This window comes from Scomber japonicus, chromosome 20 (genome assembly GCF_027409825.1).
Source record: "Scomber japonicus isolate fScoJap1 chromosome 20, fScoJap1.pri, whole genome shotgun sequence".
Classification (NCBI taxonomy): Eukaryota; Metazoa; Chordata; class Actinopteri; order Scombriformes; family Scombridae; genus Scomber; species Scomber japonicus.
Window position 1 is genome coordinate 16,993,951 of NC_070597.1, and position 18,233 is coordinate 17,012,183.

The following is an 18,233-nucleotide window of genomic DNA, read 5'->3' on the forward strand; positions in this document are numbered from 1 at the left end:
GGTAATTTGATTTTCTTATGTGAGTCTAGGAGATTAGTTTTAGTAAGACTGACAAGTAGAATGCTGAGCATGATATAATTTTGTAAAATCAACCAATTAACTTATTTGGCTCTGACATATTTGTACAATTTATTTTAAAAAAGAAAGAAAAAAAGAATAATGTAATAATAAGAAGAAGAATATCTAAACTCACTGAAGATTTAAGACCAACAGATGGTGCTCTTGAGCCTGGAAACAATTCACTCACACTGAAATACTCACCATGTTTGAAATTAACACCTGTCAGACTTTACAAGGCACTATATCTGAGGCATCTTTATATGTACATGTATATTTCAAATTGCTGTTGAGTAGTGGTAGTAGTAGTGGAGTAGAAATGACATCCATTGAAGTCTCAGAAGAGTAGGATAATTTAAGCAAATGAAATCATCATAAAATATATATTACATCCATGCTTTCCTTATTCTACTCCTCTGTCATTATCAAATGTACTCAGTTTAACAATACTATTAAAGTACTATTTCTATGTGTGTGGTATGTTACAGTCTGCTCTGTCAATGTATAAAACAGGTATTCATTTCACTTTTCAGGTGTCAGATTAAATTAATGGACTGACATTGTAGTAGACACCACATAGCGTCCACCCTAATTTGTTTGATCATTCACTTCAATTGTAGGTCAGTGGTACAGTCTGTTTACTTATGGAGCACAATCAAGGTGTTAGAATGATGTCACTTCTATAGAGGCTCCGGTTTGGATCATTTCCATTTGGAAAGTCATGGCATGTGTTTTGTTAACAGCAGTTTAACTACCTTTTTTTTTAAATGCTGAAAAGAAATGTGCTGAATTGCCAAGAATAACACATGTTTCGACAGACAGCTACCTTTCTTCCTTTGGTTCCTCGTCCTGTTGTTGTGGACTTTAGTGATTAACACACCAGCAAGAAAAACAAGTTTCAGCTAAAGAAATAACCTCTACTAATAAACATAATAAGCTGAATAAATGTAGCCAACTGTCTGTCTTTTCATTTTGGAATGGAAAATATTAGCTCAGGCCAATACTGATATAATATCACGATTTTGCATGTAAGTTTGTATTTGTTATCATGGGCTCTTTAAAGGCCACCCAGCTTGATCTAAAGTATGGGAGATTTTTCAAAGCTTTCTATTGGTCAGTTAAAGACACCGCCCCCACTGTGGGCGTGTCGCTGCTTGTGATTGGTCTACACCGCTGCCACTCAATGCTCCGCTCTCTCCCGAGCACCTCCAGACTGGATGTCCGGCCCAGGCGAGGATTTTCACGAAAACATCAACCGCAGACTGCGTTTTAGTGCCAGCTGGAAGGGTGCTACGACGGACGGGACCCGAAGCTATGGACCCAACGGCGTGACAGCTGAGTCGATGGCGTTGCTAAAGTTGGATAATGTTTGGCCTTGAACCGTGATAATATTAACGTGGTATGCATTTAACGGCAATGAGTGCGGTATCACTTGTTAGATAGGAAAACGAGAGAGAGAGAGGGAGCGAGAGAGCGAGAGAGAGAGGAGCCAAAGTGGACTCCCTCCGTCGGTTGCGCCGTTCCGCCCGATGGAGGCTGACGGGACCTTTGCAGAGAGCTGGAGGCCCGGAGTGTCACCTGTGAAACGTCCACACCTGGCTGTACAACGTCATTAAAGGAGGACACTAGGCTTTTGACGACTTATTTGACAACTTCTCAGCTTGAATTCGTTATTAAAAAGTTCGCAGGTCGACGTTAAGCTGCGAGAGGCAACCCCTCGAGCAAGATGACCATGATAGATATCACTTAAAGAGAGGTTACTCGCCGCCTCAGGTAAAGATAATACAGGTGAGAAACACGCCGCAGCCTTTTTTTTTTGGACATCAGGTTTGTTCAATAAAGTTAGCATATATCTCCTCCAGTACTAAGTTGACTCCCTGGCCCCTCGTTGTGCTCCGAGAACGGATTGGTCGTGTCTCTCGAACATTTTAAAGGACTTCTTTCTGGACATTTCATCATCAAGTGTTCTTCCACATCAACCATGTCATTCAAAGACAACCCCTGTCGGAAATTTCAAGCCAACATTTTCAACAAAAGTAAATGTCAGAACTGCTTTAAGCCCCGGGAATCACATTTGCTCAACGACGAAGACTTAAATCAGGTAAAAAAAAAAAATGACAATAAATAAAATACTAGGCTACTTTTTAAAACATCAAATTGATACTGTTTTCACATGTGATTGTTGTCTGTGTAATCTAATCATGAGAAGGGAAACGCTGTTTTCTAGCTTTCCGTTTGATGTGCACATTTCAAACGGGTTGTCGTGTGTCAATAGACCGTGAAGTGCAAAGGTTGGGTTAATTGGACATAATTAGTCTCTCGCCCAAGGGCGCATATTGACCTTAATTCATGCAGATATAGGCCTCCACCCTGGCCCATGCCTTCCAGCACAGTAGCCTGCCTCATATTGCTTCTGGTGAATCATTTGGGTTGCAAGTTATTCATGTGACACGTTTCAAAAGTTCCTAAAATGACCTCCCCTTTGACATTTTACCCTTTTTATACTTTTTATTTTGACACACTGTTGTCTCCCAAATGTCCAAACTAACCAACACAAGTTCACTCCTAAATGCACTAATGATGAGGGACTTGGAGGTTTTCCAAATCACAGTGTTGTGCTCCATATAATCATCACCAATGGAGATATTCCAATAATACTTCCTGTCGGACTGTGTTGTTGATATTGGCAATGTGGCAGCAGTGAACTTAGTTGGCCTATACTGTGATCATTCCTAATGGGGAAGCTGTTTAACACTAGTTAAAAGTCAGCCTGTATCCAGATTAGCAGTTATATCAATGACATTGTTAGTGGTGGTCATGATGCTTGAGGAGGGTTAGGGTTAGGGTTAGTTAGGGTTGCTAAATTGTACAAGTTTTCCTGTGATATCCTCCATCATTTCTAAGTAGGCTTCCCTTTTGGGATGGGAAATAGTCTTGAGGGTTTTTTTTTTGTTTTTTTATCTTCCCCAATGGAATTTCTGACCCACTGGCTTTCAACCTTATCCTTTCATGATTGCACTTAGTCAAAGGTTATCATCATACATTGTTGTTGAAGTTTAAAACCAGGTCAGTCATGAGTGTTCAATGACTACTACAAAAACATCCTGACTCCCATTCCCTGACTCTTTTTTTCCAACCAGAACTTTTGTTAGTCCTTGTGTTCTCCCTCCTTACTAACTCAGAGCCCCCCTCGTCCCACCATCAGTGCAGTATTGCATTGTCATTTATGATGAGAGGGAATACAGTAATAGGTTGGGGGGATTCTGCAGGACGAACGCACGCAAATGACTCTGTTTAACCGTGAAACCATTGAAGGGTAAAAATGACCTAGATTCATCTGTCTATTTCTCTCTCTCAGGAGGGCTTGCCGTTCGGGCTGCTGTCAGGTCATGTGAGGAGAGATGGGACGTTTTTTCTTAACCATGCTTGGTCTCAGTGTTTCTACTTGGGTTTTAAACTAATTTTCCACAGGCATGGATGCAGCCAGTATCATTCTTGATTCCCTCTCAAAGCTTATTGCTCTTCTTCTCAGGCAAATAGTTTTTTAGAAGTTGGGTTACATTGCCTTCTTGCAAGTCTTTACAAACTCTTTGACTGTCCAAAATTATGTTTGGGACGTATGACTGTTATGTCATTTTGTTTGTGTCACTCGCCTGAGAAATGTGCTGTAACCCCTGTAATCAAGGTGAAAGAGGATTTTATGGTGGATTATACTTGGCTTTACATGGGGATGAAGTTATGACTGTTATCAACAACACTGATAAAGGGACACGGAGGTGACAGGCAGCTATAAATGTCGGATGTTTGAACTAGATTTTCTGGCTACTGTTCCATAGACTTGGGAGTCTATGAAACTGAATTAGACAAGGTAGTTAATTTGTTAGGCTGTTTAGGCGTAGGTAAGATCTGAGTCTAAACATATTTATTTACACAAAGCCCTGCAGTGGTTATGCAGAGCTTTTTTGGCTCGAAATAATTGCTGACTACTAGTGTGGCTAGAGTTCAAGTACGCACCAGAACTATTTAAGAAAGACTGCCAGGCCAACTTGCATGTCTCAGTTTGAATTGCAAATGTGTAGCCACGAAAGCTCCCAGGCTCTTTACTGCTTCTCTCTCCTGTTTCTCATCCACTGTTTTTCTTGCTAACTTCTGCTTCTTGCTGCCCCCCTCCCCTCTACCCCCCTTTACCCACCAGTCCACCCACTTAGAGGATCAGAGGGAAAATCATGTGTGTTAGCCTTTCCCTTTTTTTTTTTTTTTTTTTTTTCCAGGACAGCATGGTGCTGTGGAATACAGCCAGCTGGAGAATGTAGCCCGCAGTCAATTCAAGGCAGCTAGTGAATTTAACAAATATACACATCCCTGGAGTTAAACTAAAATATACCCTTTCGATATTGGGTCACAGTTTGTAGACTAAGCTAGGGACAAGCCTGCAGATATAAGTGCATAATTGGACTGTTAATCGATGTGTTAATGTCCCTGTTTAAATATTTGCTTTCAACACTGTAATTGTGTTTTTTCCTCACCAGGCAAAACCTATATACGGAGGATGGTTGCTGCTTGCACCCGAGGGAACAAATTTTGACAATCCTTTACACAGATCCCGGGTAAGTGGTTTCATAAGTGTGTACCCTTGCTTGACTTGAAATTTTTCACATTCACAACTATAGCTTCAGTTAAAGAGTTAATTAAGTGATTTAGTGCATTTCTTAGGATTACCTGCATAGAGAACAAGATGGGTAAATTTAATATATCAAGGCAGCTCAGAGGGTGTCAGATAAGTTGACAATGGTGGTGTGCTTGCATAGCCCTTCCTTTTAATTTTGTTATGCATTCACTTATGACATTTGACATGGTCTGGTTATTGTGGCTCCTGTAGCTATTTCATGGCTTCAGCAGCGTCCTGTGGGAGTCTTGACCATCTATCAGAAGACGCCTGGTTCTCAGGCAAAATAATGAGCCTTAACATTGACTTTATTTCATGAATCCTGCTCCCTTAGCATCATGTAATGGGAGCCTTGCTCTGTTGCACCGCTTTATCAGCTCCTAGATTATGCTGTGGTGGTGCATCTCAAAGAGGAGTAAGGAGGTTGTGGGGGAGGAGAAGGAAAGTTCGAGTTCTCACAGCCACACTGATGGCTTCCATATGGGTTTTGGGGAAAAGCACCTCTGGATCCTTCAACTCAGCTATTGTCAACACACGGCTGCTGCTTTGACATCATCAGTAATGTGCAGGTTTGGACTGACCAACAAATAAATAACAGAAAAAGAGCTTACTTGTTAGATGAGTAGTGTTTTTTGGACCACTTTGGTCAAAAAAGGTTACGTGTCCGTGACTCAGCAGCACTGCAGAATTAATCCTGAGCTTAGGACACTATAAAGCTCCTTGTAAGCCAAATGTCTTTTTAATGTCATCTTTGGATGTGACTGTGGTGCTGCTGTAACATGGCCAGTGAGGGTTATCAGCAGCCCTGTTGAGACCTTCCAAAGCCCTTTTAGGTTACAAAGCACTTCTCAATATTTTATGGATTGGACTCTGTTGGAATCGGAGCCTCAGAAATTTAACACTGTAACAAAATGGTGCATTTAGATTGGGTGGGTGGGTGGGTGGGGGGGGGGGGGGGTAGTGGACAGCTCATCGACCCATTGAGGAAAGAAATCAATTGAGTGTCACCATATAATTTGTCAGGACGGGAATATCATTCTAACCAAGAGATACAATGACTCCCTTGCATGTTTAATCTGACCTTGTAGTTTCAGCAACAGCTTCATCTTCTTCTGTAGGCAGGGGGTCTATTAACATTGTGCACTTACATGATACTACCAGATATCAGTTTACAGTGGTGTGCTTTTGACATGTATATCCTGTAAGAGATCTGGTTATGGATGACATTATCAGAAGTGCAATCTCAAATGCAGCTGTGAAAAGGTTTTACTTGCTTAGCTTTTGTTGTCACTGCACCCACATTGAGTTGGTACATAAACAAGAATTGTTCTGTCTTTAGGCTTTTTTTTCCTCATGCATTTATAAAGAAAACAATTCGAAAACTGGATGATTGATTGGTTAACTAAAGCACGGGATTAAAAGATGTCAGCTTGCTTGAAAGCCCTGTCATGTGGTATATCATCATATGAAATTGTGCCAAGAACCTTGTTGCAACTGCATGGCAACTGTTTCCCAAAGGCTTGCTTGCCCTTGTGTATTTACTGTCTGTGTTTGTGTGCAAGAGTGTGTGGGCCTGGTCTTATTTACACTGAATAGTATAAGAGAAGTAGCATATTAAATTGGCAAATGTATTTTTTTTTGTAAGTTTGGCTAAATTTTGCACATTTTTTCATGTTTCTTCATCCTTTTTATAAAAAGCTGTTGTAATGCATTGCTGTAACTCCACCATGATATTCCTGCCACCATATACTGTAAGTAACTCAAGGTTGTCTCTGTTGTTCATGTAGAAATGGCAAAGGAGGTTCTTCATTCTGTACGAACATGGCTTACTTCGCTATGCCCTGGACGAAATGGTGAGTTAAGGCTTTTTCCCTGTTGCACTTCTTATGATAAAACATTTTAAAAAGCTCATTTTCAGGTAATGGCCTGGTGTCAAAACCAGATGTTGTGGTTTATCCAAGCAAATAAATGTGTACTACACGTGTACTATAATGGCTTGCATGGTAAATTCAGCATCACTGGTACAACATAGTCCTGTTATACTCACCCCTCTCTTGCTCTTGAGTTTCTGTGTTTTTATAAATTATTATATTATGTTAATTATTTCAGCATATGATGATTTATTCTCCTAAGCTTTTCTTTCTCTGTGATAACCTACTGTTAATGAGACTATGCATTAGTGAAAGTAGTGAAGTAACATACCTCCTGAACTACTTGAAGTGTTTTCATTTGAAACTGATGACATTTTTAAGTTTGCATTACCACAAAATAACAGCAACAGAACATTAGCACAATAACAGGAACCAATAGTTAAACAGGGAAGCTTCTTATTTAAATATGATGAAATATAAAACTGGGGAAGTTAACCCTTTTATTTTCAACAGGGGTCACATCAGTTTAATAGTACATCCCATTTCTGTAAAGTGTTGTGCTATTTTTTACACTAGCTGTAAGGCCAGGTTCATGCTTGTTCATTTGTTTTCAAAAGGAGCTGGTCTCACTGAAAGCTTTGCTCTTAATGATACATAAGAACAACTAATTTATTCATTTACAGACTTCAAACATTAGAGTTAACAAGTGTTGTTATTTTCTTACAAGCATATTTGTCTAAGGCAAACCTGCAGGGTGAGATGGGTGCTCTGCCTGGCAGTCACCACACACTAATGCTTTCCTGCATACAGCAGGGTATTTTGTGAATGTGCTAAGCACAAAGCTAACTAGCACAGTGGTGTTAAAAGGAATGAAGTGACACCACATGGTGTTGATACTAAAAGTCATGTGCCGAGCTATGTGTGTTTGTTTAAGTGGCTGACATGCGTATTGTGCAAGAGCCCCACGGCAACTTCCTGTTCTAAAAGAAAAACTGGAAAAACTATTCAATTCCAGGAAGATGAAGATGTCTTTTATAGTGGTGTTTATTGGTGCCAGTGGTACAATATGTAATAATTACAGCATGAATATGTAGACTCTCAAGCTCATGGTTTTATAGGTCACTTGTTTCATTGTTATATAGTTTGCTGGCACTTTATGCACTGTAGCATGTGCACTGAACATTGATTGACCCAAACCAGCTCTGCTCAACAGCTTTTTTTTCCAAACGTGGGATGTGCTTTGAAGTGAGGTAAAGGCAGCAGTAGTTGAAGCAGCACATGCTTTACTACTTTTGACCCATTCATTCCATATTTAGTATTCTCTGATAGAGGAGAGATTTAGTTTTATGTAATAGAAGCACCAGGAGCTAGGATGCAGTGGGGATTTTTGTGGAGGAGAGGAAGCTGCTGCATGTTGAGTGACTTACCATTCGCATAGTGTATCCAACAGCATGGTAGATCTTTTTCCTCGCCACAGTTTTATTTCGTATGTCTTGTTCAAACTGGAGTCCAATAAATTGTGTTATGTGAGGCACTGGCGGAGGATGATGACACCAGAAGAAGGATGGGTGATGTGTTTACAGGAAGAGACAAAAGGAAAGAGGCGGATGTCTTCCCTCCATTCACTGTTCTCTCTGGATGTCACTCTTCATCTTTTCATCTCCTTTCTGAATGAAGGATCAAAAGGAGAGGGGGGTAGTAAGGGTCTGTAGCTGGATATATCAAGTGACACTAAATATAGAAGCTCACTTGTCGCACCAAGCACATTAGAATAATTGGTTTGTGTTGAATAAACAGCTGCACTAAGTTTGCTAATTGGTAGCTGCTACTCGTCTTTTATGGACAAAAGAGTTCACATTAACATTGGGCTGTTTTATGTTAACTTGTAGAATCTATAAGTGGCATTATGATTTCATACATTGCAGCTGATGTGTTTTTCACTTTTAAAGACCATATAAGAAATGATGTAAAAAATACTAAGGGCCCAAACATTGGTGTTGAGCGAAAATAAATGTCAGTAACACAGAAGCAGTTTGAGTGTGTTACCAAAGCCAAGAAGTGTTTTGTCGCAACAGTCCATTATTGTAAAGAGGTGCACTTTTTAATCTACACTTTATTGCGCCAGTGTTATACAGCAGGAGAACTGGACATACTGGATGATGGGTATAGTTTTGGAATTTGATACATTACTATGTATTTTATGAAGTATTATGCATAGAGTTCAAATGTTAGGTGCAAAAATATTTCAGATGAAAAAGATTGACACTAAGATCTGTTTAAGATTAAGATCTGTTTAAATGCTGTATTGTGAATGACATCAGGCCAAATCTAAAGACTGCCAGTTTTTGCCTGTATAATGTTGCTTCAGACCACATCAGAGTCCCAATTTGAGAGCGCTAGTTGGGGTTGTAGATGAGGGGGTGCCCCTCTGTTTTCCTCTCTGCCTAGTTTTATGGCTCTTGTGTCTTGGCTGTAACTAAACCCAGATGATCTGCGGTCCCAACCTGCAGGATGTGGCATGGCTCTGGGGGGAAAGGAATGGGTTAGCAAAGGCCCGGGATGTCACAGTTCTGTGAGCCATCGATTTGGGGTTGCCCACCTACGGTGAACACCCATCACGACACACCGCTGCCAGAATTTTATGCTAAGAGCAGCGGTGTCTTTGAAGAGCTGTTGTGTACAAGGAACAAGTTGCGAAAAGAAAGAAAAGTTTAGCTGAAGTGAGAGCATGATAAAGAGGAAATGTGTTCTATCACTGGGTAAATGGCTGAAAACGTTGGCCTGCATAGAACGTGTGATGTCATGCAAGGCTAATGTGTTACTGCAGCTTTATTGAATTGTTTTTGGCACAGGCCTACAAATAAAGGGAATTGTGTAATATTTTGTGTCTAAGGTGGTTCACTGAATATAACCTAGAATTATGGAGACAATAAACATTCACTTACAAACACCTTTCAAATCACTGTCTTCTGTAGTTGAATGTACAAGCTGGACATCCCCACAGCAACCCAACACAGTTATTTCAGGGTTTCAAAGTGTTGCCAAGGCAACATGTTTTGTCCCTTTGTCCAGCGACAGTTGACCATGGCATGTGTAACATGGGACAGAGTTATTCTCTGTTTTGTGGAGAGCTCTCACTGTCTCTGTCCTGACTGTATGGACACAGGACAGAACTCTCTGGAAGCAAAGCACGAGTGTGTGGGTCGAGATTGTCTTTGGGCTCAGGCGAGCAAGCCTTTCTACAGTAGCTGTTGAAAAAAACATCAGACACAGCATCGAAACAAATGTGCAAGGCAGGAATGGGCAGAGTAATAGTTTTTGCTGAGTTGCACATGTTTCTGTGTGTGTGTGTGTGTGTGTGTGTGTGTGAATGCACCTGGGACCGAGGGTGCTTGACTGCAGATGCCATGTCAGGAACAGGTGTTGCAAGGTTTGAGAAGCCTCCGTTTTAAACTGACTTCAGCTTTAGTAGTCTCAACTTAGCACCGATGAGAGAAAGTGGTTGTACAATCACAGAGGGGTCAAAACAGAGAAATGAACAAAGGTCACATATGCCCAGCTGTATGATTAAGCTATTCAAGCTGTTTGAGTTATGTGAGAAACACCCACAAAAAAAATCCATTATCATCTAGTGGTGAGGGCAGGTCTGTGGGTGTAAAGAACTCTCCAGCTCCACAAGTGCGAGTTAAAATGATCAACACCCACACTCTAATAACTGCTTCGCTATGCTGTTCCAAATACTCCATGCAACACCTAGCTCCCACTGACCGTGCCTTGACCTAATTGTAACCTATTCTTACTGACACATGCAGACAGTTGCGCACACACCCTTCATCATATGACTTAGGTTGAATTTCTTTGCAATATCTCAATGTCTGTTCTGGTCTCTGAGCTCACACTGAATCATAGCCTCACTTTTTGCATCCTTTAGACTAAGGAGGCATTGATGTCTTTTTATTACTGTTGAAGGTGGATTGTGTACAATATTTCTCACTTTACAGGAAAGTCCTTGTGAAAGAGTTCCACTTAGTGTTCTCATGCTGGTCAGTTAATGTATTTTAGTCCAAATTATCAGAGCACACTATACCTGCAAATAAAAGGAGGCTACCTATTGAGTTGCAGTACACAAAAGGCCCTTTCAGAGACACTTGAGTTACACTTGCCTTTAGACTGTATCAAAGCCATATCCCTTGTTATTCCAATGGGAACATGATGTTCTCATGACGTTTCAACTGTTGAAGTCATTCTCATTTCATCTTAGCTCAATTAATTTCCTGTGTTTACTGGAATTCAAATAGTGGACCCCTGCCCTCTAGCACTGTCCAAGAAGTCAGTTTTGAGAGACTTCCCTCCATTTCCCTCACATTTGTGCATTCTTTTAACTTGAGGCACACCACTCTCCTGCCACTTCCCTGAATCTTTCAGACATGAGCATATACCACCTCAACCAGTGTTAGCAGCTCAGATTCGTAAGACCCCATGACATGCTGAAACATGCATGAACCTTCTCCCTTCTCTACTCTGTGAAATGTAAAATTGAGTTCTATTTTTAACCAATATTGAGGGGCTTTTGTGTTGGTTTTGGAATGAGAGCTTTTTAGGGGGTGGATGAGTAGGCAGGGTTTCTAAGTTGTGTTGTTGCCCCCAGGCCCTCTATGGAGGGAATAAGTGGAGGCTCACCACCCCACCCCATTAAATTAGGGATACTTATAGGGGAGCTCCGGTCGTAACCTGAAGCCCCAGATGGTTTCATACGCAGAACAATCTGAGAAGTCGTCCGTGCAAACTATTTGGAAAAGAAAGAAAAAATCAGTTCTCGCGTGATCTTGTGATGTTGGGAGTCCAGCTGCCTCACAAGATAACTCCAGTCATGCACTCGCAGGAAATGAGAAGGAAGTAAAAGGTGCCTGATGTTCTTGCTAGTTTCTGTTACAGTGCAAGATGGAGAGATAGATGATTTAGGATAGAAAGGTGTGTCTGGGCGAGACGCACATATCTGAGAGCAAAAAGGGTAAGAATAAAATTTGATATTGGTCACAGCTCTTGAGAAAACAGTGTGACCTTGCATTTTGGATGGATGTGGCTTGTTATCATTTGGGCTTGTTTACCAAGTGTGTGTCCTAGGTGAGGCATGTGTTGATTTTGTAGAGATATGGTGCGTGAGAGTCTTCCTTAACCTATGCCCTCCCTTCCCCATGGATCCAGTAGGAACTGATCTGTTGGAATGTAAACAGCCATGGATTACAGTGGGGTCACTGTTCCCATTGCACAAAGCCACAAAACCATGGGAACAGCCATTCATACAGCTTGTAATCATCAGGGTCTACTACAACATTGTAACTGCCACTCAATCTAATGGCAGCCCCACACCCCAAAGCTGTTTTCATGCACAGAAATGTTGAATTTTTGTGGATTTTTAGCCACGCTAGCAGCACGGTTCTAGGCATGGCAAGGCCAATTGGTCTGCCATGAAATTGTCTACAAATGCTCACATGTGTCACAGACGTTGGATTCCAGTAACTTCCCCGGATATTTCTCCTACACCACTTGCAAGTTAACATTTCTGGTTAATGTTTTTACAACTGCAGAAATAGTTGTCATGAAGTTTGGTTCAAATACATGTACATGCCACCCTCAGGATAAATTGTGATAACTTGGTGATTTGTCAAATTCTGGTTAATGACCAAACACATGCAAGCAGGCCACTCCCATATCACCATATCAGCATGCTGACATTAGCATGTAGCCCTAGCACCTGTGTGCTAAAGTCACACAGCTGCTGTGTGACACAGTAGCTGTGGACCCTTAGTCCTGTTTTAGTTTCCACCTAAGACTGTATGACCCTATGATTACTAACTTCACACAACACAAACTTTTCACTATTATTTCTACACTAATCAGGCCAGAGTAATTCTTGAAGGGATTTGTACATCGGGTTCTCACCACTAAACATTAATGGCTAACCATGGTCCCTGCTGTCTCCTAAGTGACCCAAAATGCATGTCCACGCTCCAAATGTGTGCTGAGCATTGAGTAGGCAGGAGCTTATTATTACCAGCAGAGTATTATTAAGTTGAATACAATTAAAGTTGTCATGATGAAAGATGGGCTAGGTTGTATTTTTACTTGATGAATGACCAATCTGGTTACTGTTCTGTTGGCCTCATGGCTTGACTTTCCTGCCTTTTGAGCTGTGCTCTTTAGTTTTTGCTGTGGGTTTAGTCAATACATCATCCCGGATATGGCTAAGATAAAAATCTTATCTTCTCCACTTGCTCACTGTTTGAGTATTTCCATTCCTTTAGTCAGATGTACGGTAACCCTGTCTGGCTCAGGACCAAGTCTGCTGCCTTAACATTAAACTCAATCACTTAAGGCTGATCTACAAAGAGCTGGGCCTTGGTATGAACCACTATCCTACATGGCACCACTTTGGTAACTTTTATTATGTTTAAATGTATAATTTAAAGCTGTAGTTTTCATTAGTGTTCAGACACACATGGATAATAGCGAAGAAACATGATCCAGCTGATTTGAAACTAAAGTTAATCATGGTTTTGTTCTTGTTTTAAACTCTCAATGATCAGATGTGAAGGACAGGGGACATTTTTCATGTTTTCTCACCCCCTTGCCCTTCAGCCCCCCTCCCCCATTGCACATTGCTGGACTGTATTTCATAGCCAAAAGGCTTAATGAGTCAAAATAATTGCTTTCAAATTATACTTATTAAATTCAAATTACAGTCAATAAAACAGCATTGTTCTCCAGGAGGCTAACTCAAACTCATAGAAGAAAGGACTAAGCTGTCCCTCTGTGACTGACTGAGCAAAACAATTGTCTATGTAGGTTAGTCAGTCAATAACAAGTCCCTTGTCTGTCCTTAAAGGATTTTCTCATTGTCAACAAATCTCATGTATAGTACCAAACCAAAAATAAATTCATCCTTCTTATAAGTATTGCACATGTATCCATACTCTGTCTTATTTCTCTGTGCCACAGAACTCTGTTGTTGTGTAAAATTACTTAAATCACTTCAGTGAGCCACACGTCTACACTGGGTTACACATTCCCTCTTAACTTGAAGACAGTGGCAACAGTAACTTGTTTAGAAATGACTCTGACTGAAAGAGTAACAACAGCTATAAGATAGTAGTTATCAGGACAGGGGATCTTTATACTACACCACTGAGCATGTAAGAAACATAGATCCTTTTACAGAGCTTCATTAGCTTAATGTGGTACATGACAAAACCTCTCTACTACATTATAAATTTCTCAAGGAAATCAAGTACAAAGTCAAGTGGTTGTGTTTTGCAGCACAACAGGCCAGCGAAGCCCTGTAAACATAACTGTATTCCCATACTGTACATATTCATTATCGGTTACAATTGTATTGCTATTTTGGTCTTTGAAGCCATTTTTAAACATGCTACAGTAGCCACTGTCTTCAAGGATCACCGAACATGTCAGCAAAGGCAGCACTGTGGCGTATTGATGTGTTTTTAATTGTTTTTGGACAACAATGGACGTCTATGGCACAGAGAAATAAGCTATATAAAACTTTTAGATACACATATAATAGCCTACTACTAGGTAGGGAGTTCATTGATGGTTTGGAGATTTGTTGACAAAAAGAAAAAAAAAATGCATTTGCACCTTTTTACAACACAGCCATTGGCTATAAAATCAAGATTCCACTAAAGTAGGCATAAAGCATTTGGAAACAGTTCTTCTGTTGTTCTGCTCTGTTATTATATTGTTCAGTGCCAGTGGACAGGATCATTTAACACAGGACACTAAGTCTATCAGCACCTTGAGTGAAATAGTCCTATACTGCTTACAGCAAAGGGGTAGTGATTTCTAATGAGGCGTCACATTTCCATTGATGTGGGATTCCAGCTAATGGTGAACTTGGCCTCTTTTTAAATTTCTCTTGGTGAATATGATTGCCATGTGGGGTTGAGTTAAATTCTTGATGGCAGCCCACTGTTGCGCCATGGTGAGGAGTCCTTAAAAGGCTCTTTTTTCACAATGTCTTTTTACCACCCTTCTCTTTATGCCTTCCTTCATTTTCTTGTTCTTTTTAATGATTTCCAGCCATTCATTATCCAGAGAAAGGCTGGCTCCAGGAGGCTTTGGCTATACCAGTGTCCACTCCAGCCTGCATGGTCCTCACTTTTACTTTCCCATTACTCAGCCTTATTCACTTTCCCATCCTTTTACCTCCTCACTTTCTCTTATTCTGCCACTCTCTCGTATCTCTGTCTTTCATTCCAGTTCTCTCTGGCCAATAAATCATTTGTGTTGGGGAGAGCAGCCAGCAGTATTGTGTAACCCCCCCCCCCCAAGCCCTCCCTTGTCTATAAAGCCAAACATGGCCTGACGGACTGCTCGCTCAGTTTGTTCTAAACACTAGACCAGGACACTGACAAAGGTTTCATTTAAAGCATCAGGCTGAGGGGTTAGCCAGCTCTGAGACAGGCACTAATAAAACAGCGGGGTAGGTGTCTGCATGTGTGATGGTGTGGGCTGTAGGGACACTGAGAGGTATTTCCAACTTGGAAAGTGAAATGCAGCTATTGAGAATTACGTACACATGTACACCACTGTACCCAACTAGCATATCCAGGAAATACGTGTCATTTATATTTCAGTATGGCTCTGATTATTCATTTAAAACACACACTACCATTTGGCTGTACTAGGTTTTCCCTGGTTTTTAGATTGTGGGACGGCTGGCAGAGTTGATTAGTTACATCACTGTAGGAAGACGTCTCCTAACCTAACCTGGCCTGAGAGCGAGTGTCTGTTAATTAGGCTGCCGTCTTGTGATGGCCTGCAGTAGTCACAGCTGCAGCTGAATGTCTTTCAGAGTTGCAACAGGTGCAGGTGTACTAGATGACCTTTAACCTTTTACCTCAGCTTGGCAACCTGCCAATCCAACCACCTGTTAAGGACAGGGCTCTAAAGCCAGATATTATTAGAAAGAATGAAAGTGAAGCCTTGGAGTTGGAAACATTTGACTTGAGTATAATAGTGAGGCTATTTTATGGTTTAGATAAAATAATTGATATGCAGGTAAATGTATTGCCCTGTAGACACACTTAATCATATTTATGGGCTTCATTTCATGGGTAGGGGTTGCTTGTAAAATCCACATAACATGCAACTTAAGTATGTTGGCTTGCAGCTAATTGTTGTTGGGTGAGCCACTCACTCTTTAATAACCCATCCAGCTTCTTCAGGACCTGGACCAAAATTCCCATTTCCAGCAGCCATGGACTGGACCATCTCCAATCTCAGCACCTAATCAGCTTAGTGCTCTCCCCTCTGTGCTTAGCTTTAATGCAAAAGCGCCAGAAAATGCCCCCTTTAATGACATCATCAACTGCAGTCCTGTGCCATATGAACTATTAAATGAAAAAAGCTATAAACAGTTTTAAATGAAATGAAAAACAAAGCAATTATGAAAAGCACAAGATAGCTGTCAACTCCTGCAGATATCAACAGAAGAATCAGAACTAACTGAAATACAACTAAGCCATCTTATCTGTCTTCATCAAATTTGACAACATATTGTGTTCAGCTAATCCTTCCACATCTTTGACAAACAGATGATCTGAGGTATGCTAAAATATTAAAGTATGGGGGTCTTCTCAGTTACATCGGGTTTCGAAGCTTAACCCGCATAACCTAACTTTTTAGTCTCCCTTAAATCATTGTTTGATAAGATACTATATGGTTAAACCATAATTTTGTTAAACAATATTTAATGACCGATTTTAAGAATGTGTAGAAAAGTTCTAGTTTGGCTGTTTTGTGTTGACGTCTTAAGCATACAAGATGTTTGGTTTCTTTTTTGAAATAATAAAACCTTTTTAGAAAAACTACTCATACTTGGTAAAGTTAGGTATGGAAAGAAAAATATTATTTGGTTATTGGCACAAAAACTTGAAAATTGTATCGTTAATAGTTTTTAAAAGTTCAATTTTGCTTATTAGCCAGTCCTAGAACACAAAGAAATTTGGAAATTAATTTTTCGGGAAAATAATTTCATGCCCCAAAAGTTGTATGCTACTGAGTTGTCTGTTAGCCAAAGTTACTTTTTGTCAGCACTCTTTAGAACAGCAGGTTAACTGCTAACTAGCAGACCTGAGCCTGTAGAAAGCTGCTCTTCAGCCCTGTGGAAAAACCACCAGCTCCAAAATTGAGGTATTAGCTGAATTCCCAAAGGAACATTTTCCTATCCCTCCCCCATTTTCCTTTCTCTTCTGCCTGATGGGCTAATTTGCGTTGACTTAGCAAGGCTTTGGCAGATTTGCAGTCATTATCAAAGAATTATTTGAAGGTGGACGACAGGTCTTATATAATTTCTCCACATAATGTTAACTCAGTTGCAGAAGCTAGCTTCTTGATAATTGGTTTTACTGGAGTGAATGATATTTACACACACATTTTTGACAAGAATAGCTTTAAACAGAACTTTATGACTTAACAGCAGCCGCAGCGTATAATGGGTTCCTATTCACCTTGGCCTACTTTCCAAAGTGCTGTGTCAGAGCAACGTACGGGACGCTGCAGTAATCCAGACACTGCTGTTTTGGAGCAGCTTGTGATCTTGGAACAGGTTTGTTTTTCTTCTGCAATGGAGTCAAAACGCTGATCTTAGGACTGTAACTTTAGGATTTACTACTCTACTAGTCAGTAAGTGGCACTGCTTTTGAGAGTGCATTAGGATACTTTAAGAACAACAATGGTTAAAGTTGGAAAATAAAACCAGTCCAATGACAGGACTTGCAGTTGCCATCATCATTGGTCTTGGAAGAACAGTAGTTTCAATGAGTTTCTGCTGGTGCATACTTAGGATGGATATGTTTTGTTTTGTTATGTTTTTTTAAGGCCCTATTATGGCATCACTGTGACATGCATTTGTACATTCAGTGCTAAGCCACCAAGAAATTTAAATAAACAATACTTTCCTACCTCCGTGGTTAACTAACCTGACAGGGCAGTGTAATAAAACAAAAATATCTTCATATGTCATCTCCCTGATTACCAGCACACACTTAAATCTTACTTTCTCCAGCTCATTCCTTTTTCTATTTGTCATGTCACTGATTAAGAGATTGGCTACATAGCAGATGGCAATAAATCCACTCATTGTGAATACAAAGATGAACACTGCCTGTAAAATCTAGAGCGAAAGATACAGACTGAAGTGACAAGCAGAGCAAGCAGACATGGCACCCTGTAGATTTCATTCGTCACAGATGGGAAGGAGTAAAGAAAACAAGTTGAAGAAAGAAGAGTACACACTGTTTACATTGTTAGGCACTGACAAGGGTGCATACAAGAAGAACAAGCTTTAATGAAGTAGATGAGGGAGTTGCATAGCAAAGGAGTAAGTTATCAGTCTGGGGAAGCATACACACACACTTATAATAATTCTTCTTTAGGCAGTCTGAGTCCGAACAGGCAACCCAACATGACACAACTCGATTGTAGCACCTGTTTGTGCAGCCTGCCCATCTCTTCTGTCACCACCCAGACATAGACCGAGAGATTTCTCACACTCTGACTCAATTCATGATGCAGTAATTATTATTACAGACATTACATAAGCCCTATTGTCAAAGCAT

The 18,233-nt window shown here is 40.5% G+C and overlaps 1 protein-coding gene across 4 annotated transcripts in view; it reads left to right on the forward strand.

Moving 5' to 3' along the window:
- Nucleotides 1-1,319: 1,319 nt before the first annotated feature.
- Nucleotides 1,320-18,233, forward strand: part of si:ch73-103b11.2 (myosin phosphatase Rho-interacting protein) — a 48,681-nt gene continuing 31,767 nt past the window's right edge. For all 4 annotated transcript variants that reach the window (XM_053340836.1, XM_053340835.1, XM_053340838.1 and 1 more), the window contains exons 1-3: nt 1,320-2,158; nt 4,587-4,664; nt 6,511-6,576. In XM_053340836.1, the coding sequence (XP_053196811.1) occupies nt 2,039-2,158; nt 4,587-4,664; nt 6,511-6,576 (264 nt within the window). In that variant the 5' untranslated portion in view covers nt 1,320-2,038. The remainder of the gene's footprint in view (nt 2,159-4,586; nt 4,665-6,510; nt 6,577-18,233) is intronic.